The sequence below is a fragment of the Cnephaeus nilssonii genome (genome assembly GCF_951640355.1).
Source record: "Cnephaeus nilssonii genome assembly, chromosome: 21".
Taxonomy (NCBI): domain Eukaryota; kingdom Metazoa; phylum Chordata; class Mammalia; order Chiroptera; family Vespertilionidae; genus Cnephaeus; species Cnephaeus nilssonii.
In genome coordinates this window covers 37,673,892-37,697,212 of record NC_137092.1, presented here as the reverse complement: position 1 = coordinate 37,697,212, position 23,321 = coordinate 37,673,892, and the positions used below count along the sequence as shown (strand labels likewise).

The window sequence follows — 23,321 nt, the reverse complement described above, 5'->3', positions numbered from 1 at the left end:
TGGAGCCTATTTTGCCGCCCGTTCAGCCCCCTGGAGGAGCCAGTCCCCACACAGGACGCGGGGCTGCTGCTTAGAGTAGAATAGATTTAATCTGTAACTACTAAACGTCTAGGTTAGCGGCAGTCACGGGCACCCAGGGGCTGGGCGGAACCTCCCCCGGGCGGCATCCAGGGTAGCTGAGAGGCGCCCTCAGCTCACAGGGGTGGCGGGCAGGATGTTCGCTTTGCGCTCAGCTTCGATGCAGTACTTCTCGGGAAGGCCGGTGGCCCTGCGGGGAAACCCGGGGAGGGTGTAAGGGGAGGGGCGCCAGAGAGCAGGCCTGGGGCCCTGCACCCCCCAAACCCACTCCCAGGATTCATCCCCCAAACATATTCCTGTCCAAGCCCCAGCATCCTGCCAACTAGTTCCCAGGGAGCCGGGAAGACCCAGGCCCCCGGATATTCTGCGGGAGCCCCGAGCAGACGGCAACCCCCCTGAGCGCCTCCGCCGCGCCCTGCGATCCCGGAACCCCAGCTCTCCGGCCCTTCCGCCTCTCGGGGGACCGGAAGAGGAGCGGCAGGAGTACCTCAGCTCTTCGATCTTCTTCTTCTTGACGTCATTGATGCGCTCGCTGCGCCGCTGGGCCTCCTCCTTGAGGCGCCGGCCCTCCTCGAAGGTGGCGATGCGCTCCTGCACCAGCTTCTGCTGGTTCTCGCGCACCTGGCGCCGCAGCTCCTGGACGTGCTGCATGCGCTCCGAGGTCCTCTTCTCCTCCACCAGCCTCTCCCGCTCAATCTGCTCTCTCTGCGCCCTGGCGGGGGACACGGGGTGTGGAATGAGCTGCTCCCCCCCCCCTCCCCCCAAGGAAAAGTGCTGGGGCGCCTCCTGGGCCGGCTCCTCCAGGGGATGACCTTCAGGGACCCGCGCTCCAGCCCTCTTCTGGGCCTCCCACATCAGCCTCCAAGGCTGCCTCTGCGCATGCTCCCCACTCGCCTCCAGCCAGGACATGCCACTGTGCATCCGAGGGCAGCTTAGAAGGGCCCCATGCTTAACTTAATGTCCTGCTGTCACTGTTTTGAAATTCTTAATAGTTCTTTTAACAAGGGGCCCCACAATCTCATTTTTTTTGACCACGGGGTCCTGCAAATTATGTAGCTGGTCCCACACTCAGGGTTTCACTCACTGGAAGCTATTGTTCCTACTTTTCTCTCTTATAACAAAGCACAACTCCTCTCCAGCTAGTTCTGTGATCTCCCTCTCTCTCCCCATCTCCCTCTCCCTCTCCCTCTTCTCCCTCTCCTTCTTCCTTTCCCTCCTCCCTCTTCCTCTCCCTTCTTCTTTCTTCCTTCCTTTCTTCCTTTCTTTCTTCCTTCTCATGAACAGTAATGATGGCATTACAAAACCAACAAAGGGAATACTAGTTAAAGGAAGTGGTAAATCTGTGCTGCGAGCCCTCCTTGGTTGCTGGAAGAAGCAAGAAACTCAGCCTGACACCTCTTCCTTCTCTTGTTGCCCCAACTCTCCGAATTCCTCTTGGGACCCTCGTCCACAGGAATTCTTTATGGACCCTGACGTCAGGGGGGATGGCTAATACAGACTAGATGAGCTCGGAAAAACTCACATGAAACGTATTCCTATCTCAGAGGAAATGCCGTCATAAGCCATCTTGAGCTATCGTTTTAGTTCTTCCTCAACGTAATAAAAAGCCAAATGTAAAATCCTCTTAGGCAGAGATCTCTCCCCTGCCCTGCTCCCCTGGGGTCACTCACACCCCAACGAAGGTACCAAAAGCACCGCTTTGCTTATTCGCTCCCCTCTAGCCATCGCCCAAGATGCACCGTACGTGGGGGATCGGCTCAACTCCCAGCCGCTCCTTTACACCATGGAAACACCTTTTAAACTTCTGCTGCTGTAGAACCTTCTTAGTTCTCCAGGAGAGAACTGCTGGCTTCCTTGCCCCTCTGTACTTAGGCACCAAACCCCACTGCCCAGGCGCATCTACGGCAGCAGGCACATCCCCTTCGCCTTGCCATTCCTTTCTATACAGAGAACAGTTTCCTACTGCTTCACATCGTGTGAAACAGGGTGAAATGGAGGACCTGTATGTCACTAGAGAACCCTGGGGTGGCTGGCCGTTGAAGATCTGCATGGGGAGAGCCGGCCATTTCACAGAGTTCGAGCAGTGATCTAGGAACTTGCAAAAACGACTGATGCCTGGGCCTCACCCCAGACCCGCTAAGTCAGAGTTTATGGAGGTGCAGCCTGGGCATCGCCCTTTGGGGAAACTCCCAGGCATTTCCAGGAACCAGTGGGGCGGATGGCTCCGTTCTCTCTGCTCAGAAAACAGGTCAAGAGTTAGAGGCAGCCCTCTGCCCAGAAGGGAGTACCTCTATAGCCACACAGGAGGCCGTGCTTAGGAAGCAGGAAGCGGTGGCTATGGCAGAGATGCTCCTGGCACTTGAAGACAACCACCATGGTGGTCACCTGGCCCTGGAGACACTAGATCTAGATACCAACCTAGGACAACGGGTAAACTTGACGTTTCCAAACGGTTGGTCTAGCTTTAAAGACTGACTGCTAAAGCCCAGCCAGTGTGGCTGGCTCAGAAGTTGAGCGTTAACCTATGAACCAGAAGGTCAGGGTTCAATTCCCAGTCAGGGTCAGGGCACATGTCCAGGCTCTATCCCCACAGTAGGGGGCGTGCGGGAGGCAACTGATCAATGATTCTCTCTCATAATTGATGTTTCTATCTCTCTCTCCCTTTCCCTTCCTCTCTGAAGTCAATAAAAAACGTATATATTTTTAAAAACGGACTACTATGTATGCTTCGGAAGAACAAAGCCAAGAACAAACAAATGGGTCAGTGACAGAAGCGGAACTTTCATCTCTTTCCATTAACATTTAGTGCCTGCTAAAGGCAACACAGATGTCCCAGGGCACAGAGGCTGGGCAGGGCACACAGCTGAGAGGAGACTGGAGCCCAGGGGCAGAATCTCTGGGGCCATTAAGGACGCTGCCTTCTTCACCAGGTATCCAGAGACCGTGGCACAACACTGAGGGCAGGGAGGCTACAGAGCCAAAGGGCATCCCGGCCAGTAGGGACAGGCTGGGGGCCCACAGTCCAATAAACGACCAGGAACCTGGCTCTGCCAAGGACAGAGATTCCAATGAACCTGCTCTATCTCTGGCCAAGGCTCCAAGCCCGCTCTAGCAGCAACTAACAGGCTGTATCAAGAACAAGAACCCAGCCCTGGCTGGTTTGGCTCAGTAGATAGAGCTTCAGCCTGCAGACTGAAGGGTCCTGTGTTCAATTCCAGTCAAAGGTACATGCCTGGGTTGTGGGCTCGATCCCCAGGGGGCATGCAGGAGGCAGCTGATCAATGATTCCCTGTCATCATTGATGTTTCTCTCTCTCTCCCTCTCCCTTCCTCTCTGAAATCAATAAAAACATATATTTAAAAAAAAAAAACAAAAAAACAAGAACCTAGAGCATGTAGACCAAGGAAGTTGGGCTGTGCCATTCAATCTCTACTCATCTGAGCATAATTTCAGTAATTTTGTATCGTAACCGCCCCAATTAAAATTTTGTTTGCTTTGTTTCCTTTGGAAATGTTCTGATCTTATCATCTCAAGATCTCATAGAGCAAAAATGGAGTCATTCCCAGTTAGACCAGAAGAGTTAGAGCCTGGAGAACACCCAAGGGCCGCGTCCGGGGGCAGATGTGCCTGATAGAAACCGGAGCAGCTAGGACTGCTAAGCGCTTTGAGGCAGGGATCCTGAGAGATGTGAACACTTAGCCTTCGTTTATGTGTCACAGTTATCACTGATCCATCAGAGAAAACAAAAAAGGATAAAGAGCTGGGAAGGCGGGAGGCATGGAGAAGTATAGGTGAGGTCCATCTAAACGAGTCTCTGACATCCTTCCTACGTGCATGGCAGGAACAGTGTTTTATTCACCCCTAACATTTCCCATAGCACCCAGCACAGCGCCTTGAATTTATGTGCTTAGAACATATTTGTCAAATGAAGGGCAAAGACCTCCCTTAAAGCCCTGCTCCAATGACTCACAACCATTAGTGTTTGAAGTTTTCTTCATCTCTCCTCACCTCCCTGCTGCAATTTCATCCCTAACTGGCAGGGGGACATGGAGGGGCGGGGGGGGGGGGCGGGGGGGGAAGGCTGGGGATGGCAGAAAGGGCAAGATTTATACCTTTTCTTACACCTTCAACACTCCAAGATAAATAATCCCTAAATCCTTCAACACTTCCAGGTTTCCAATTCTCTAATCATAAAATTCTTGGCTCGCCCGGCCGGCGTGGCTCAGTGGTTGAGCATTGACCTATGAACCAGGTCATGGTTTGATTCCCAGTCAGGGCACATACCTGGGTTGAGAGCTCAACCCCTGGTGGGGGGCTTGCAGGAAGCAGCCAATCAATGATCCTCTCTCATCATTGATGTCTCTATCTCTCCCCCCTTCTCCTTTCCACTCTGAAATCAATTTTAAAATATTTAAATAAAAATTCTTGGCTCGAGTGTCTGAAATGTTTCAATCATCCATCTGGTTAGAATGACCCCACCCACCTGGGCAGGGTGGATGTGTATCTGTCTATGGACATCCCAGCCACAGTGCAAGGAAAGAGAGTGGACGTCCCACGCCTCCTACCGAAGGATCCTGTCGAATTCATCCCGGTCCCGTTGCACCTGAACTGCCAGAGTGTGCTCCTTGAAGGCCACCTGCTCCAGCCGCGTTTTCCGCAGTTTGGCCTCTGTCTCCAGCTTCTTCTGCGCGTTTTCCTTTTCCTTCCTGCGCCACTCTCTGTCTGCAACCTCCTGGTTGCGCTTTGCCCGCAAGGCATCCTGGGAAAGGAGAGGGTGGAGAGACCAGTGAGGGTACAAAACAATCTCACAGGGACCAGGTGCCGGGGGAAGACACCCCTTCCCAGACTCTCCGACGCAGCCTGAGAAGGTTTTGAAATTGATAAATGACTCTCAGTGGATGAAACTGCAGCAGGGAGAGGAAGACGGACGCTAACGCAGCTGCTTTGAGAAGCTGCATGGATCTCTCTAGTAGCAAGGTTATTCTAGGAAAGAATAAATGCAGTCCTGTCATAGAACTCTCAGGGCAGCCGGCCGGTGTGGCGCAGTGGTTGAGCCTCCACCCATGAACTGGGAGGTCATGGTTTTGATTCCTGGTCAGGGCACAGGCCCAGGTTGTGGGGCATGCAGGAGGCAGCTGATCCATGATTCTCATCATTGATGTTTCTACCTCTCTCTCTCCCTCTCCCTTCCTCTCTCTGAAATCAGTAAAAATATATTAAAAAGGAAAAGAACTTTCAGGCCAGAAGGTACCCTGAGGGATCATCTTGTCTTTCCGCCTCACTCACCCCAATGCTTCTCCTGTACCTCAAACACCGCCAGGCAGTCCTGCAACTGCTTCTAATTTTAAAAACTGCTAATAACGGAGATGATACGGTTTCCTCCGGTAACACATTTCAATGATTAGTTAAGCTTGAAAGTTCTTTACAAAACAGTCAAACACTTTCTCTTGAACCTTAAGCCCATAATGCATGCTCAGTCCTTGCTGCCTCACACACTAGACGCAGGCCCGCCCTTCTCTTTTAGATGACAGGGGTCTAGATCATTTCTTCTACATCTCCACCCTCGAGGCCATCTGATCGGCTGCCACAGGAACAGTGAAGGGAATGGAAGAGGTGGGAGGAGGTAGAGAACAGGTACCTTTTCTGCCAGGTAATCCTGGGCCTTTTCTTGCATGACCCTCATGCGGGCGATCTCCTTCTCTTTCTCCCTCCTGATTCTCTCCTGCTCGGCCTCAAACTCTGCTTCTCGAGCCTGCCAACAAGAAAGGCTTTGTAGGGCATCTCCCATTGCCCCAGCCTTGCAGAGAGAAACCAAACCCCCGCACCCCGTCTGTCCAGGATCTCCCCTATCGCCCGACTCCTCCCTGTACAGCGAGATGACCAGCAATGCAAGGACATAAAACCAGTTAGCAAATTTGTAACACACTTTCTCCTGCCTTATCCCAGAGGGTCCTCACATCTCCTGAGATAGATATTGTAGATGAAGAAACTGATGTTCACAGAGATTAAGGGTCCTGCCCAAGAGGGCATGGCTGTTCAGCAACCAAACGGGCTTTGAATGCAGGTTTCCTGAGCACAGCCTGCATGCTCCTTCCAGCTTCACCACTTCCAGGTCACACGGCCACTGGGCCAAGTTTCTGAAAGTAACCACTGTGGCTCCCTGCCTGTCTTGTAAAGTTCAGCAGGTGGAGGTTATCTCATTAGTCCCTGGACAAATGGCCAACATGCTTTGGGCAGTCCCACCGTGGTTAGCAGATACCTAAGGACTGAACCATCACAATTCGCTCCCTCTGCTACTCCTCTGAAAGAACAGATATATCCCTAAAAGCTTACCAAGTCCAGCTTCCCCACCGCCATTCCAGGGCAGTCATAGACCAATGGCTCAGGTTGGGTGGAAATGTGACTCCCCATAAAGAACTTTCCTTAGCTCTCATTCTATCTACCCAGGCTTCTGTGCAGCCCAAAGAGTGCCTGCCTGTGAGCTGTGCACACTGGCTGTATGCCCAGCTGGTCTCTCTGTCCCCCCCTTTGCTCTGGATGGCAGGGCAGGGAACGCTGGAGGCTTTCACAGCCACTTAGCTCTAAAGAGGCAGCGCTGGCTGCAAGAACAGAGACCACTGAGGTCAGGAAAGGGCTTGTGACACACTTGGACACTTACAGTGGGCTGTGCGTATGCCCAGGTGCCTGATCCCTTTGTCAGTCATCATCCTCTTGCAGCAAATCTCGTCTGTGTTCTCTCCATGTATGAAGACAAGGCACATTCCTCTCCTGCCCAGAACTCTATGGTGATTTCTCATTGCTCCCTGCTTCTAGCTCTGCTCAAGGTCCAGGCATCCCCAGCAACTGCTCTCAGCTCCCTATCACCTCATCACCTCATTTCTTATCATGGCCACCACAGATGCTCTGCCGCGGCCAGCAGATCTGTTCACCAACTCCGACACCACCTTCACCTGTTCAAGGAAGTAGCCGCTGAGTTCTATTAGTCTAGGTGTGTTCAGCCTAGTCTGACACTGGACACACATTGAAGCATTCAGGACATTTTGAATCAATCAGTGACTAGGTTCACGAGGGGGTTGTCATGATTAAATGAGACAATACTTGTGAAGCACTTGGCACAGAGCCTGTGCACAGACTAAGCTCTCAACAAGTAGCAGTTGTGTGATCGCTGTTATGCACGAACCATCTATGCCCTTCATCTTGCATTCTCATTCTGTGCCCTGTATATCCCTGCATCCAATAAGAAAGCCAAAGCTAACAAATAGGCTTTGTTAAGCTTCCTTTCTGTGCTTTGCATTTGGGGTATGTAGGTACATCACATGTGCCTTGATCCTCCCCTTTTCCATCATTAAAACTCACTACTATAGAGAAGTATGATGTGCCCTCTGTCATCATGGAACCTCAACACCAGAGAAGAGACAGGACCAACACACTTAGAATTGAATACATTTTCTGCCACCTTGAGTCCTTCCCTTTCTTTTCACATAAATTCGTGTTCACTCCATCTAAATGGTGCCTAAAAGCTTTCTTTTGCCCAGCATTCCTCACAGAGCCAAACATTCCATTGCCCCATTTTGCCCTAGAATGAGCCTGCACATTCCTAACTTCCATCCCCTGGTAACTATTGCAGATGCTGCCTTCTGTTCCATGTGCATTTGTTCTCTGGGCTCCACAGTGAGGGCTGGGGAAGACTATTTTCTGAGTCCAGCACTCAATACAGGATGCCCAATATAGGAGTTTTCACAAGAAACTTATGGAAAGCTGACTCGTGATTAATGATGATATAATTATCCGGGTCATGAGGAATCCACCGGAAACTTTAATTTCACCAATAGTTTTCATTTTCTTTCCTGCCTGCACCTGACCCTCATCCCAACTTATAAATCAAAGGTGTTAACAATGATAATAACACCCTAATTTGGGTGTTTGTTTTTTTTCCAGGCTATTCTCCGTTAATGAACAAGTGGACTGGCAGAGATGAGGAGAAAAAGAAGCCACGCCCTTGAACTTAGGACTTAACGTTTAGAAGAAGACAGAGATGCTTTGCATTGGAGTTCCCTCAGTTCTCGGGCCTGCCTCTCCCCATGACAGACCTTCCATGCCTGGCCACAAGTCCTAAAGGTCAGAAAGCGGGTCCCTACCATCTTCTTCTTGGTAAACTCCATCACCAACTGGTCTGCCAGCTTCTCCTGAGCCTGCAGCTCTGCTTTCTGTTTCTGGCTCTCATCTTTGAAGTGCTGAATCTCAGCTTGCATCTTCAGTTTCTCCTGGTGCCTTCGTTCCATGTCCTGCCAGCAAAAGGAAGAGAGCCTCAGAGTAGAAGGGGACACAACCTAAAGATACTGGCACATAAGGATTAAGAGACACACGTAGCCTCAGAGACACAAATGCTTCCATAGCTATTCTTTCTTAAAGCTGTCATCTATAATAATAAAAGCATAAAATGCTAATTAGACCGGATGTCCTTCTGGATGACCTTCTGGATGAAGCCGGGGCTGCGAGGGCCGAGCCCCTTGCACAATTTTCATGCATCGGGCCTCTAGTATATATATATATATTTCAGAGAGGAACAGAGAGAAAGATAGAAACATCAATGATTATTGGCTACCTTCTGCAGACCCCCTACTGGGGATTGAGCTGACCACCCGGGCATGTGCCCTTGACCAGAATCAAACCCAAGACCCTTCAGTCCACAGACTAATGCTCTATCCACTGAGCCAAACTGGCTAGGGCAATGATGTTCTTTCAAGGGTTGTCAATGACCTCTTCCAGGCAAATGGCCTCTTTACAGTTTTCATCCAACTTGACTTTGTGGCAGCCCCTGACACTGTTGATCTATTTATACTCTCAGAAAGTGGAGGATTTTAAAATTCTAATCAGTGTTTTTGCACATGTCATGCCAAACCCCATCCCTATGGCTTTGCTCATGGTATGTTTCTCCTGTCTTCAATTTCCTTCTACTTAAACCCAAACTTTTGGTCATCATTTCAATAGTAAGTATTGCCCTAAGTGGAAACTTCCTATTCATTGAGCACGTAGCCTATTTCTAGCACCGAAACACATCCCAAACCCCTGAAAGTTAGGTCTCGTTATCTCTCTTGTGCAAATGAAGATGAGGCCCAGAGTTTAAGTAATTTGCCCAGAGTCAAATAGCTACTAAACTGCAGAGCCAGAATTTTGAAACCTGAGCTGACTGCATTAAAGTTCCAACCTTCCGTGGAAATCTTACTTGATTGCCCCAAGCTTCCATTCTCTGTTCCTTGCTTAATGTCGGCACACCTCCTGGGATTTAATAGCATACCTGTGCGTTCATTCTGTCACAGCTAGAGAACAGGGGCCATGTGTCATACTTCCACTCTTTGTCAACAACATGTAGCCCAATTGAGAGAAAAACAGAAAATACTCAATAAACTATTGCTAAACGAGATAACTATTGATAAAGAAAAAGACAACAACTTAGACACAGAAACACAATGAGTGATAGAGATCAGAGAACCAAGGTGACAACTGAGGGACAAGATCCCCTCTGGAGGAAGGAGCCCTGCCTTGCCCAGCGCCAAGCCTTTGGAAGCTCCTGATCATCAGGCCACTTTTGAGCCACGCACATCTTCCGGCTCCAATGCGGAGGGACACTGGAATTTTGTGCTGCTGCCTCCCTACACCCTCTATCAGACTCCTTGCTTCAAACTCGTCTACCCTTCGACTCACCCTACCTCCCACACTGTTTCCAGCTCCCTCCATTTCTTCAAAGGCTAAACCCCTCCCTGGTCTTCCAGCACCTCCACAGCCCAGCTTCTAACCTGACTCATCCAAGGCAATTCTACCAGCTCTCCCCAGCCTGGCTCACAGCCCAGGTCAGGGCTCCTTCTTCCAGGAAGCCTTCTGAGCCAGATTAGCACAGCACATCTGCCTCTAACCAGGTCCATGTGGGGCCTGAGTCATGGCTACCAGCATTCCTGCACTCTCACCATACCACCTCCTCGCACACGCCACGTTTCCCCTTTTGCTACTCTAACTCTTACACTCCTTTTCCCCCCTTCTCCCTTTCTACCTTTTCTTTCTACCTTCTCCCACACCACCACCACCACCCCAGTTTTAGGCCTCCAGTGTCATTGGTACCCCAGACATTATTTAATCCCATTGACTCGCAAAGCTAAAAAAGCTGCCGACATCTGATCTAAGACATACAATCATACATGTATTGATTTATTTCTTTGCCTATGTATTTACTTTTTTAATTTTTTGTCTGTGTTGGTTCATTTCATTCCTAAGATACCAAAGGACCTTCCCTGTTTCTTATCGTTGAAGCCATTGCAGAGCAACCCCAGGGCAACTCCCCTCACTCTTCTCCATCCTGTTAGCAAGGTGGGAAAGCTACCCTTGCACCATCCCAAGATGATAAGGCAAGTCTAAGCTGGAGAGGCACAGGTTTCTACTTCAAATTGCCTAACAACACTTCCTGCAGACCCAGGGAGTGCCTGTTAGAAGGGCAGCAAGGCCCCCCCGGCGTGGCTCAGTGGTTGAGTGTCGACCTATGAACCAGGAGGTTACAGTTTGATTCCTGGACAGGCCATATGCCCAGGCTGCCTCCTGCATGCCCCACCCTGAGGATCGAGCCCGCAACCAGGGCATATGGCCTGACCAGGAATCAAACCGTGACCTCCTGATTCATAGGTCGACGACACTCAACCACTGAGCCACGCCGGTGGGGCCTTGCTGCCCTTCTGATAGGCACTCCCTGAGTCTGCAGGAAGTATCGTTAGGCAATTTTAAGTAGAAACCTGTGCCTCTCTAATCATCGATGTTTCTCTCTCTCTCTACCTCTCCCTTACACTCTGAAATCAATAAAAATATATTTTTTAAAAAGAAGGGCAGTAAAATGACAATGACACAATATCAGTGCAATGGTGTTGACTCAATGACACCAGGAACTTCCTCAGTGAGCCCACCATTCCCAGTCACCACAATCTAATTGGACTTCCCAGCCTTCATTTCTCACCCTTTTCCCTACGTATTTACTCCTTGCCTTTCCTTCCTGGACTTATTCCTCTCTCTCTCCTGAGCCAGGAATGTGATCAGGTCTCTCTGTCTTCGTGGCCCTGTTGATCCCCTTCTCAAGTCGTTCACAAGGCTACATGGCCCCTCATCATCCCTAACTATCCAGGCGATCTTTCTCCCACATCACAGGTGCTCTAAGAAGCCTTCATAATTATAAGGCCATTTGTAAGACCCTTCAGGGGCCTCTGTCACTCATCACCATCAAATGCACCACCAAATGACAACTCAATCATCCATGAATATGAGGGAGGAGGAACAAAATAAAAGCATACGTGTTCCACAAGTTAAATGGAATCATGAGGAACCAATCAGACAAAGCAGAATGTGGGACATTCTTCAAGTCAACCAGCCTGGATGCCTCAAAACATCAGTGTTATAAAAATAAATGAATGAATAAAGGAAGAAAGGAAGGAAGGAGGGAAGTCTAGATCAAAACACACTTAAAGGGACTGAAGTGAGTGGTCCTGGTTTGAAAAAAGAAGACAACTGAAATACATTTTTGGAACAATTGATGGAAATTGAATGTGAATTAAATATTAAATGATATAGGATTATTAGATTTGAGTTTTTTGGTGGGGGAAGTGATAATAGTTGTGTTGACATGTAAGAGAATGCTTTATTCTTCAGACATGCAAACTGAAACATTTAATAGTTAAGTGTCAAGATATCTGCAACTCACTTTTAAATAGTTTAACAGTAACAGAATATGCATATACATCTAAAAGAGACAAGCAACTAAGGCATAGTAGCAATCATTAAATCGGTGAAGTATTATGCGTGCAGTACAATTTTTTCAATTGGTGTGTGTGAAATTTTTCAAAAGTGAAAAATTGAGGGGAAAAATAATAAATGCTCCATGTCCCTGCTGTGCTTTTGTATACTGCAACAGACGGGGTAAGGCAAATAAAAGAGATTATTTTTAAGTCTACTTAGTTTGGTCAGGTATGTCATCATTTCTTATACAACAAATAAGCCTACTAATTTTATTTAGGCTAACAGGAAAAAAGGTTTGGCTCATCAACACAATTAATGACACTGGGATGCTGTGTTCTTTGAATGAGGTAACAGCAGGAAGCCTAGAACTAAGACACTGCTACATTCATCGACAAAGTGTATAATATCCCTAGGTAATTGAGGGGAGACCATAATGCATCCATCTGTTTATTTGTGTAAAGCAAGCAGCCATATATTTACTTTATGAGTCCACTCGCATGGACATGTCACTCTTGGACTCCAGGTTCCTGGGAGGCAGGGACAGTCTCTATCCGAATCTTTGCTCATCCTCAGCATGCCGCCATGGCCAAATAAATGGTCAATGTGGCAATAAAAAGTTGATGGTGATGTTGATGTTGTGAAATGAACATGTGCCTGGGATCCCCAAATCTTGGAGGGCTTTGTTGCTGGTGCTGGTAGAACCTGGCACATCTGCCCAGCCCTATTACCCTGAGATCCTCCTCCTGGAGCTGCTCCATGTATTCCAGCATCTGCTCCTTCTCCTGCTCCTGCTGCTCCGCAAACAGCGACCGCTCCTCCTGCTTCTTTTGCATCTGTTGCATAATATGCCGTTTTCCTCTGGAGGAGACAGAGCCACAATGTCTTAGAAATCAAGGGTCTGTTCCTCTAGGCTCCAAACTTCACCCAGGTGACTCCCAGAATGGAAGGCATGGCAGGAACAATTTGAGATGTGCCCTAACCATCTCTATGGTTCCTGAGCCCAGACCAAAGTCCTTCCCAGTGTCTCAAGGGGTCAGTCCTCTCTCTTCCGAGTTCCTGGTTCTGGGGCTCATACCTCTTGATATTCCCTTTCTTCATTTGTTCCCAAGAGTGCACCCCACATAATGAACCATCTCCTTTTCAGCGTGTAAAGAGCTTCTGAAATGCTACCGCCTCCCAAAGCTTTCCCAGAGTAATCACAGGGAGCTAGCTTTGAATGCTAGCTCCCCAGAGCTTCAAGAGTTGCAAAGCCTATGGTTGAACATCAACCTATGAACCAGGATGTCATGGTTCAATTCCCAGTCAGGCACATGCCCAGGTTGTGGGGTGTGAAGAAGCCGATCAATGGTTCTCTCTCATCATTGATGTTTCTATCTCTCTCTCCCTCCCTCTCCCTTCTTCTCAGAAATATCCTACCTAATAAAATAGTAGTATGCAAATTGACCGCACCTTCACTACGCCCAAACCACACCCACCAGCCAAAGCCATACCCACCAGCCAATCAGGGTGAGTATGCAAATTACCCAACAAAGATGGTGGTTAATTTGCATACGCTGAGGGAAGGAGGAGTGAAGACTGAAGACAACTTAGAAGGAAGAGGGAGGAAAAGCAGAAAGCAAGGTGGCTGCCAGAGGGAAAGCCCCGTTGGGGCGGAGCGGGGCGGAGCAGGGCGGGCAGCAGCGGTGCGCGGGTACAGGCGCAGCGGCTGCAATGGCGGCGGCAGCGCACGCGGCCGCAGTGGCCACTTGCAGGATTCTTATACCCTATCTTACATTTTGAGATTGTTAAATGCTAGTGAACAGGGCTGAGTCTGACAAACCAGATTCTACTACCAGTACTGCATGGTTTCCTATGTGTTATTGGGATGTCAATAAATTTGGAATCACCCAGACCTCATGATATACAAGTAAAGGCTGGGAGAATGAGAGATGACACTGATTAGAATAAGAATCTATGAGAAAGAGTACAACAGTCACTTTCAGGTAGAGCACCTGATGGCTTCATGACTCCAGATGAAATAAACAGGAGTAGTGAGTAAGAGTTGCATGAAAGCAGGTTTAAACTCGGTACAAGGACCAGCTCAAGTCATTAGAGCTGCCTAATGAGGCAGAGATATTTCATTGATTGGAGCTATTTATGCAGAAGATGAAGAGCCATTTAGCCATTAAATAAACTTTTATTGGAAGCCTACTAGAGTCTACCAGGTGCCTACTACAAGTCTAGAGATGAATGGTGCAAGAGAACAGAATACAGATGGGGAAAGAGAACTGCCATTCAGTGGAGTACAAGCACTATTTACGGAGGTGATTTTTGTAGTACATGGTTGGTGTACTAAGTCTAGGACACTGTGATTTTATAATTTACCTGTTCTGGGTCTTATCTTTTTCTGTAAAATGAAGAAAACTAAATTCATCCATTCAAACATGTATTAACCCTTTGCACTCGCTTGCTTTTTTCTAGATTCCTTTATTCTAATGCTAACCGTGTCGAGTCACACTCAACATCTGAGTGCAAAAAGTTAAGAACCTACTACAGGCCAAACACTCTGCTAGGCCCAGGAGTTACAGAAATAAATGAGGCAGGGACCCTGTCCTCCATGATCATGCCGTGTAGTGAGGGTCAGAGACAACAATGCAAGAAGGGTGTGCTGGGTATCAACACAGTGTGATGGGGCACTGAGCCTCCTGGGGAAGTGAGGGAGGTGTCTCGGGGGAGGTGACAGCAAACTACCTACTAAGGGAAGAGACAGTGTTTTCCAGGGAAAAGTAAAGAGAAGGGTATTCAAAGCAGTGGGAGCAAACAAAAGTCATGAACTTGTAACAAGACCTGGCATGGTGGGGGCCGGGGGAAACATAGAGTGGATGGCAGGAAATGGTGACAAATGAGGCTGGATGGGGGCCAGATGGTGAAGCACCGGTCATGATCTTGGAAACAAGCTTTAGGAAGGTCTGTGGTTCCATAATCACTTTATAAAGGTTTTGAGATAATAATAGATGATGACAGTGGCCGTTTCTCATCTCTTCCCTCTGTGAAAGTCTACCTGGACCTAGAGATTCAAGAAAATGGCAGAAAGAAAGATGCCAAAACCACCTCTTTACCGGATTCTTTCCTCTCTCCTCTTCCTGAAAAGATCCTCCTGCCTTTGAAGGGATTTCTGTCGTTCCACCTCCATCATCTGATCCAACCGCTTCTCCTCTGCATCCAGTTCTTTTTGAATCAGCTGTTTCTCCAGGATCTGGGCATCCCGGATGGCATGGCACTTGGCATTAAGGATGATCTGTGGAGTGGAAGTGAAATAGTGGTACTAGGTCTGGGGGTAAGATTAGGGAGGGATGCACCACGGGGGTGTGGAAGTTGGAGGGAAGAGAAATGGGAATAGAATATTATCACATGTGCTAGAAATGCACATGGCTGCTCACAAGCCCAGAAAAGCAATAGCATTCTTATATTTGACCTTCCCTTTAATATTATTCAAACATAATACTTACTGGGCTCCTGCTAAATGTGTCTTTCGGGAAACTGACTCTTAATGTTGGGGGCCATGGATCACACTTTTGGGACTATGATGAAAGCTATGGCCCCCTCGAGTAGACACACAAAATCTCCATGAAACTTCAGAGCTACATGGTCCCCCTTCGGGGACCCATGAACCGTAGTTAAGACCCTTGCTCTCCTCCTCAGGGAAACTAAAACACCCAGGCAGAGTCCAAGTCACCAAATTTTTAAGCTGGAAGAGCCCAACGTGATACAGAAGGGGATGAAAACCCGGACCATCAATAAGAACAATAAAGCAAAAGCTTTCAAAAGTAAAAGGAGGTGTAGGTAGAGGGACAGAGTGTAGATGAAGGGGTTGTGGGGTCAGCATTGTTCATTTGGTTGGGAAGTGAACCACATGCCAATGAGGAATTCAAATGAGCCTCTGGCCTTTATGCTCTCAGCTAACGCACTTCAAAAACAACTCAACTGCCTGACCACCCTCTGTGGCCAGAATTGAAGTAGCAGGATAAAAATAAAAGCAAAAAACTCCTCCCATGTGTTTATCAATCCACAGTTTGCAAAGCCTGTCCCATATATTAGTTCATTTAATCCTTCCAATAATTCCACCCTCACTTTACAAAAGAAGAAAGCAAGGTTCCGGCAGAAACCGGTTTGGCTCAGTGGATAGAGCATCCACCTGCGGACTGAAGGGTCCCAGGTTCGATTCCGGTCAAGGGCATGTACCTTGGTTGCGGGCACATCCCCAGTAGGAGGTGTGCAGGAGGCAGCTGGTCAATGTTTCTCTCTCATCGATGTTTCTAGCTCTCTGTCCCTCTCCCTTCCTCTCTGTAAAAAAGCAATAAAATATATTTTTAAAAAAGAAAGAAAGAAAGCAAGGTTCCGGAGGGCCAAGAGACATGCTGAAGGTCATACCCTAGCTCAAGGCAAAGCCAGAGCTCCCTTCGATCACAGCAACCACATGGCAGATGCAGCTCTCCGCCACCTCCCCCCAGCAACCCCTCCCCCCCCACCCACCCCCCACCCTACCTTGCCCCACCTCCAGCTGAAGCCAATGCTGTCCAATGTGTGGGTAAGAGGAGGGGAAAGGGCAGAGCCCCGACCTGGCTCATGTCCCTGAGCTCCTCCTCCTGCTCTATCCGCAGCTTGTTGGCTCTCTGCAGAAGGTTCTGGGCCCTCTCCTTGGCCTCCTCCTCTAGTTCATCGAGCTTCTTGTTCTTCATCCAAATCATGTCCTTCTGTTTCATGACCTTCTTGCGTGTGGTGACTGCATCCTACAGAAGACCGCCTGTGTCAGTGTGGGATGGTTCCCTGTGCTGTGTCCTGGGCACTAAACTGGCTACCACAAGTGACCCAATATTATGTTTGCTCCACCCCACCATGCTATCAGACCCAGAAGTTTCTCAGCCTGGCTTTATCCTCACCCCTCCCTATTCCCCTCCCCCCCCCACCCCCGTTGCTCCCACAACTGATCTTCATTCTACAGCATGTCTCCATCCGTGCCTTGTTCCAGGGTCCCCTAACTAGAGACCCCCCTCCACCCCCACCCCCACCCCGTCTCAAGGGAAGCTGGCCTCTCCCCAGGACATCTCTCTCTGCCTCCCATCCGTAGGGACCAGGGCTCGAGGGGTTAGCTACCAAGGCGGCTTCCTTCTCCTTCTTGAAGGCCTGCACCCTGGCCTCGAGTTCTTCTTTGGTCAGCACTTGGGATGCCCACTTAATCCGCTCAAACTCTTCGGGGCTCATGATAAGGGACTCCCCGGAGGGATCCTCTGTGGGAACGCTGACACAGGAATGAGCAAAGTTAGGGAGGGGGAGTGAGGGAAGGCTCTCGGCTCTATGCTGCAGGCTTCTCTGCTCTCTTCCTCCCTCATCATTGCCATCCCTCCGGCACGGACATGGCCAGCGGGAGGAGAGACTGCCGATTGCACCGCGGGTCCACTGGGGAGAAACATCCCAGGAGAGGGTGACGTAGCATCCTAGGCTATAGGGACATTTTAAGAACTTTTTCTAAAAGGCCCAGCTTATATGTTGCCATCTCTGTGTAGCATGGCCTTCCCCGCAATGTACACATATGCAGACCCCCCCTCTCCCCACCAACAGACCACCTCCTGCTCCGAGCCCACCGTGATCTGCTCTCACTGCCCTGTCGTAGCCGCTGGGCAGGGCCTGTTTCCTTGCTGGATGACAAACGCCGTCAAGGACGTGGTCTCTGTCTTAACCACAGAGCCTCGTCTCCAGCCCAGCGTGGGGAACAGAGGGAGAACTCCAAACAAAGCTGCTGAATTCAACTTTAAAAACAGATGATTCCTCAAGGATGACATAAAAAGGGCAAGGGGACGCCAGACAGGTTGAAATGAATGCTAGTGAGAAAGCTAGACACCCTGTCCATTCAGCCCAGGGAGAAGCTTTGAACCTTAAATATTAATTAAAATGTCTGATCAACACAGTTGGAGACAGGTCTATAGACCTCTCCTTTCCAGCTGCCCAACCATTCAACAAACCAATAGGTAATTATAATGATTACAAACAAATGACATACATTAAAGATGGGGGCGGGGGAGGCAGGGGGTGGGAATAAAGCCGCTTCTGGGTGAGGCCTTTTAACAGCCACAAGGCCAGGAGATGCAGACGGCCGAGGCAGGAAGTGAAACCTCACCCAATAAAACTAATGTGGGGGGAGGTCCAGGAGGTGGAACAAACGAGAGAATGGATTCGGGGCTCAGCCAAGATCTCCTGGTTCACTGAGTGGCGGGCCCAGAAGAGCCCGGAATCTGAAATGACCGGGAATAATCTGAATCCGAGACGGCATCTCGTGGGCTTTCAGCAGCCCTGACCAGGAACCGGCCACTTCATCTCCAGCGTATTTTCAGAACTAGGCCCCTCCGTAAAGGGACCATTTGTCGGGCCCCAGGTGGAGCCACAGGGCTGCTGACCACGTCTGGCCGTGTGATGCCAGGACTGACCAGACAGTGCTCCTGGAACTGTGTCCCAGCTCGTGACACAGGCAGCATTTTCTAGAAATTCAAGCTTTTAGCCAATGGGGCCAGAGCAGAAAGAATGGTGTCAGAGAACCACCGAGCATCACACTGGCTCGTGTCGCATTGCTGAGTGCGGCCTAAACCCCGCAGGAGGGGCCGGGCATGGGCCAGCTCCGGTCGGTCGGGAAGCTGTGCTGACCTAATCCCAAAAGAACCCAAGAGCCTGTGGGAATTTCCTCTTTTGGCCTCGGAGCCTGGGAAGATGCCAAGGGCCTAATTAGGCATCTGGTCAGTTTCCCTTTGCTTCGGATTCCTGCTGCAGCCAAAAGGAAGTGATTCATCTGGACCATTCCCTTTAGCAAGTGCCCTCATGGGGGCTCAGGGAGGACCCACTAAGCCCCTCCCCGCCTCCAGCCCCTTAGGTTCCACAGCAGGGAGAAGAGAGGGGAGAGAAAGAAGCTGGGAACCCAGGGTAAGGGAAGTAACAGGTACAAGAGGGGGGAAGCTAAGAGGTCAAGACGAAGAAGAAAGAAGGAGAACCATAAAACACACAGGGGAAATGACCACGAAAGAAGGGGAGACTTGACCATGAAACCAGGTGGGTTCCCCATTTCCCTGCGCAGGTCCTCAGCAGCGGTGCAGCTGGGACGAGGGGGCAGGGCATGGGCCCTGGATACTCACATGAGTTCTCGGACCAGGTCCCGGGTGATGAGCTGGATGGTCTTTGGCTTGTGCTCCAAGGCCAAAGCAGAGAAGGTTTTCTCAATGGCACGCTTATCTCGGAGCAGCACGATGGGGCTGTCGCTCTGGGCCAGGGGCTATGGGTCCAGAAGGACAGCTTAGAAGCTGGTCACCTCACTTCCTGCTGGTCAGTCCTAAACTTCAAGTGTGGCCCTCCCCTCTCCTGGGGCTTCCACCCTATCCAGTGGCAGGGGCAGCCGGCTGGGCCCAGGCTGCAGGCCCACGAGAGCAGCCAGGGCGTCGAGGAAGTAGGTGGCGCTCTGCACTTGAACATGGCCAGATGTGCTCTGTACTGACCGGCTCTTCTGAGAACAAGGCCTCTCTAACTTGTGCAGATCCTCTTGGATGGATAGGAGGTGGGGGTTGCTAGGGTGTGTCCATACCTAACCTAAAACCATCAGGAATAAAAGCTCCACATTGACATCTTGCCATGGTTTATAAAAGAAGTAATCCTCTCACTGTGGACCTGAAGCAATACAATTTGTTACAGACTCATTCAATCCATGATATTCATAGTTTTAAATCCTTTCTAATGATTAGTTGGCTTTGATCCCCAAAGAAAGCTATAGAGGGTGAGGGTGAGAAGTTAGAAATGGCTAAATGGCCTGGTGGAGACCTGCCCTTAAATCTAACGTGAGAAAGTCAGAGAGTTAGAATTCAGCAAGAATACCAATTAGATATAGATGATTTTTTCCAAAATTTTCTGACCGTGAAGGAGTTAATAAGAAAATGAAATCGCTTATTTCAGGAAGTTTTTGAACACCGGAGAAATGTTCATTCCTCATTAACACGGTGACTGTGGTCCTGAGTGGAGGCAGGGGGACCCCTCCGAGGAGGTCCTTCCTGGCCCGAGGACCTCACACTGCACAGAGGTCCCGACTGGTGCTGCCACCTGGTGCCCATCTCTGCTTCCGAGTGGGCATGTCAGTCATGCCACAGGCCCCTTCTGCCCCCTGCTGCTGGTCGAGAGACTTCCTGGGCTCTCACCCAGCAATAAGGCCAAAGAAGCAGTGCCAGGAACAGGCATATTTCTGGCTGCCCCTTCTGCCGGGCAGCAGGACTACTCAGCGAACGCAGCCATTTCCCAATCTATCTGTGCTTTGACTGGCAGAGTCCCCGTGGACCCAAACAAACAAATAAAAACGTGTGAATAAGATTGCATTCCTTGGTTCTTTCCCTTGCCAAGAGGAAAACTGCTACAGAATGGGGTTCTCTAAATGCAGAAAGGTGCCTGTCTTCATCCCTCTGAAAAGTCCCTTCACCGTGACGCTGGTGAGAAGCAAGGATAGACGTCACCTCTCCTCTCCCCAGCCCTCCGCTGCCAGAGGTAGTCACACCAGTATTCAGTATTCTAGCTCTCTTTTCTCTTTCTCTCGCTGCCCTTCTCTCCCTGCCTCCTTCTCTTTCTGGACTTGCCTCTCTTCCTGCTCGCCTACTGAGCTCCACGTGTGCCAGATTATTCCAGGTAACATCCAGCTCTCCGTAGACTAAAGGAGTTGTCCACGTCTTAGCCAGGACAACATTTGCAAATAAAGACCTGCTGGTGTCCCGAAGCTGAGAAATTGTTTGCGTTGAGCACCTGGGAAAGGAGGAGGACTTTGTGTTTTGTTCTGATGCTGTTCTTGGATGGAGGGGAAATGTGTTGCTCCGTGTCTTCAAGCTTAGTCCAGTGGCCCTACCATGTTTTCCTCGAGGATGTTCACTGAGCAACTACCCAGCTTTCTGCAGCTGAGCCTCCCCTCCCCTCCAATATTACAACAGATTTTCAATGCTGTGCAGATATGAGGACGGGATGGGGGTTGGGGGGAGAGCCAGGTGCCCTATTTATGTGGGCCCCACTAGATGTCAGAGCTCCCCTGCTGGCTCTCAGAACTCCCCTCTGTCATCATCTGGGAGTTACCAGGGAGAGGGATGACATGCGCGGTGCTAGCTTTGCCCTGAGTGACACGAGTCCAGGTACTGCCTGCAGATGGCAGCTACCTGGCGGGGCTGGGCTAGGGTTACCTTGTTACCTCCGAAGAGGCTCTCATCTACCTCGCAGCTCACAGCTTTGGTCCGATAACGAGACCGGTTCCTTGACCTGTTGGAAGTGGTGGAAGAGGAGCTCGGGACGCCAGGTGTGCTTAACGGCTGCAGGGAGAGGCAAAAAGCGTCAGCCGTCAGTACTGAGGACCATCCGGACCCTTGAAAGGTAAGCGTTTCATCAGCCCATGCCAAGGTAGGTAGGGGTGCCTATGGAAAAGCCACTGGGGGGAAGCACCTGGATGGACCCTGAAAGGTAGGGGACACCCCCAAAGAAGAGAGGGTTCTCTGAGTAGAGACCAAGCTCAATGAGAAGGAGCATTTCGCAGTCCCTGAGCTGAAGGCCAAGTCCTCATGCCAGATGGAAGAAAGAAGGGAGGAAATGAGGATGGCAGGCGGGTGACCTCATTGTTGTCCCAGTTCCAATTTCCCACAAGGACACCCTCTGGTGAGGCCACTTTGGCTTGTCTCCCCAGAAATGCATAGTGTCCGCTTCACCTCCAATAGTCTCGGCGTGAGCTCCAAACCCCCTACTCTACTATTTGAACTCTCCAAATCTCCACCATCTCCCAATGGGACCAGAGAGCATCAAGGATGGGAAAGCACCTCGCCCACCACTTGGCACATGGTTGGTGCCTAATAAACATCAGTAGATGAATGATGCTACACCCAGACAACCCCATGCATAACGCCCACCACCTGGCGTTCACTCCCAGGACCCCTTTCACGTGCATTAGTCCATTTCAGCCACCCAGTGTCTTCCTGTGTTTGGAAAGTTCCCATCAACCAGTTGTGGGAGACAAGGCTCATCTCTGACTATCAAAGCTGAAGACACCAGATATTTGCCCTCCAAGCCTGGGCAAAGCCCATCTCATCACCAAAGCCTGACAAGGGTTAGGGCACAAGTAATGGGAAACGGAGAACAAGGAAAACCTTTCTGGCAAAAGAGGAAGTTGCAGCCATACCCAGTGTCTGGGGCAATGCTGATAAGGACACCAGCAGCAGCACCCCGCAGCCAGAGCTGCCAGCATTGGGGGTACAACACAGCATCAAGGGTCCTTGCCAGACCAGTGCTGGGTTGTGATTTTGGCCTCTGTTCTGGCTGCAACTTCTCCTTTTATTCCCATTTTTCCGAGCCTGGTTTCCCAGCCCTGGTGTAAAGTCCATGAGCTTCCTAAAATCCTTAAATTAGAGCTTTGGCTCCGCTGCTTCTAACCAGGGCCCTGACTAACACAACCTCGTTCCCAGAGTTCATCCAGCTTCAGCTCAGTCCCCAGGAAAGTCTCTCCAAAAAGGTGGCTTCTGTGAGGACTGAGGGACCACTCCAGGCTTAACCCAAACTGATTCAGGTCTCAGTTTGGAGGAGCCCACATCTCCCCCAGGTCTCTAAGCTGAGGGATGTCTCCTGGGAAGGGGCTGCACACACTGGGTCTCCCAAGCCTGGGAACCAGCAGCTGTCCAGGGGACAGTGTGGACAGGGAAATGGACTGTGCATTCCAGGGCACCACACTCTGGACAGTGTGTTTTGAAAGCTCTCTCTCACCGGCCATGACCAACCAGACACTCCAGCACTACTCCGCCTGCATCAGGTTTTCACACTGTGTGGGCCATTACTCTCCCGATGGCTCTGTTCCATGCCAGCAGCACTGCTGTCTGTCCTGCCCGTCACGGCCCGGCCCTGCTAGCAACAGGCTTATGGAGGGACCTCCCTGGGAAGACTCAGTCAGCCCCCATAGAGCAGAGCAGAAAAGCTGGATTTATTGAAAGGCAAACAGCAGCCCGAGGAGGCTCATAACAGACTCAAGGTGGGTGAGAACAACTGCTCCCCTTTCCACTGAAAACAGAGTAAGAGGACACGAACAGAAACTGCAATCGGTGGGATTGAGGCTAAGCAATGGGAATAACTGGAGGAGGTAGAAGGGACTGGATCATGAGGAACGGTGTGAGTTCTGTGCATAATCAAGGAAGAGGATGTGGTCCTGACACACAGTAGGAGCTCAATATGCATTTGATGGAGAATTAATGAATGAAACCAAGCAAGATGGCCTCTCCAGGGCCGCAGGCCAGATCGAGATGGAAGCCCTTCTGGAATAGGCCTGTCTGACTCCAGGTCACTCCGCCACTCCACACTTTCCATATCGCCTATGGCCTGCACTGTGGAAAGTAAGGTATCTGGAAAGGTTAGAGGTCAGATGAGAAGGATCATGGTTTCGTGTTTGTTTTCCTGTTGTTGGT

The 23,321-nt window shown here is 50.1% G+C and overlaps 1 protein-coding gene across 1 annotated transcript; it reads right to left on the bottom strand.

The window, feature by feature from the left end:
* Positions 1-84: 84 nt before the first annotated feature.
* Positions 85-23,223, bottom strand: CFAP45 (cilia and flagella associated protein 45; the record flags this gene model as incomplete). Its single annotated transcript, XM_079762078.1, is given in 13 exon segments — positions 85-268; positions 566-790; positions 4,644-4,837; positions 5,717-5,830; positions 8,217-8,363; positions 12,576-12,705; positions 14,946-15,124; positions 16,446-16,616; positions 16,981-17,125; positions 19,005-19,141; positions 21,069-21,253; positions 21,256-21,296; positions 23,192-23,223. Coding segments are annotated over 13 exon segments (1,779 nt in total). The 3' UTR covers positions 85-189.
* Between the last annotated feature and the right edge of the window lie 98 nt (positions 23,224-23,321).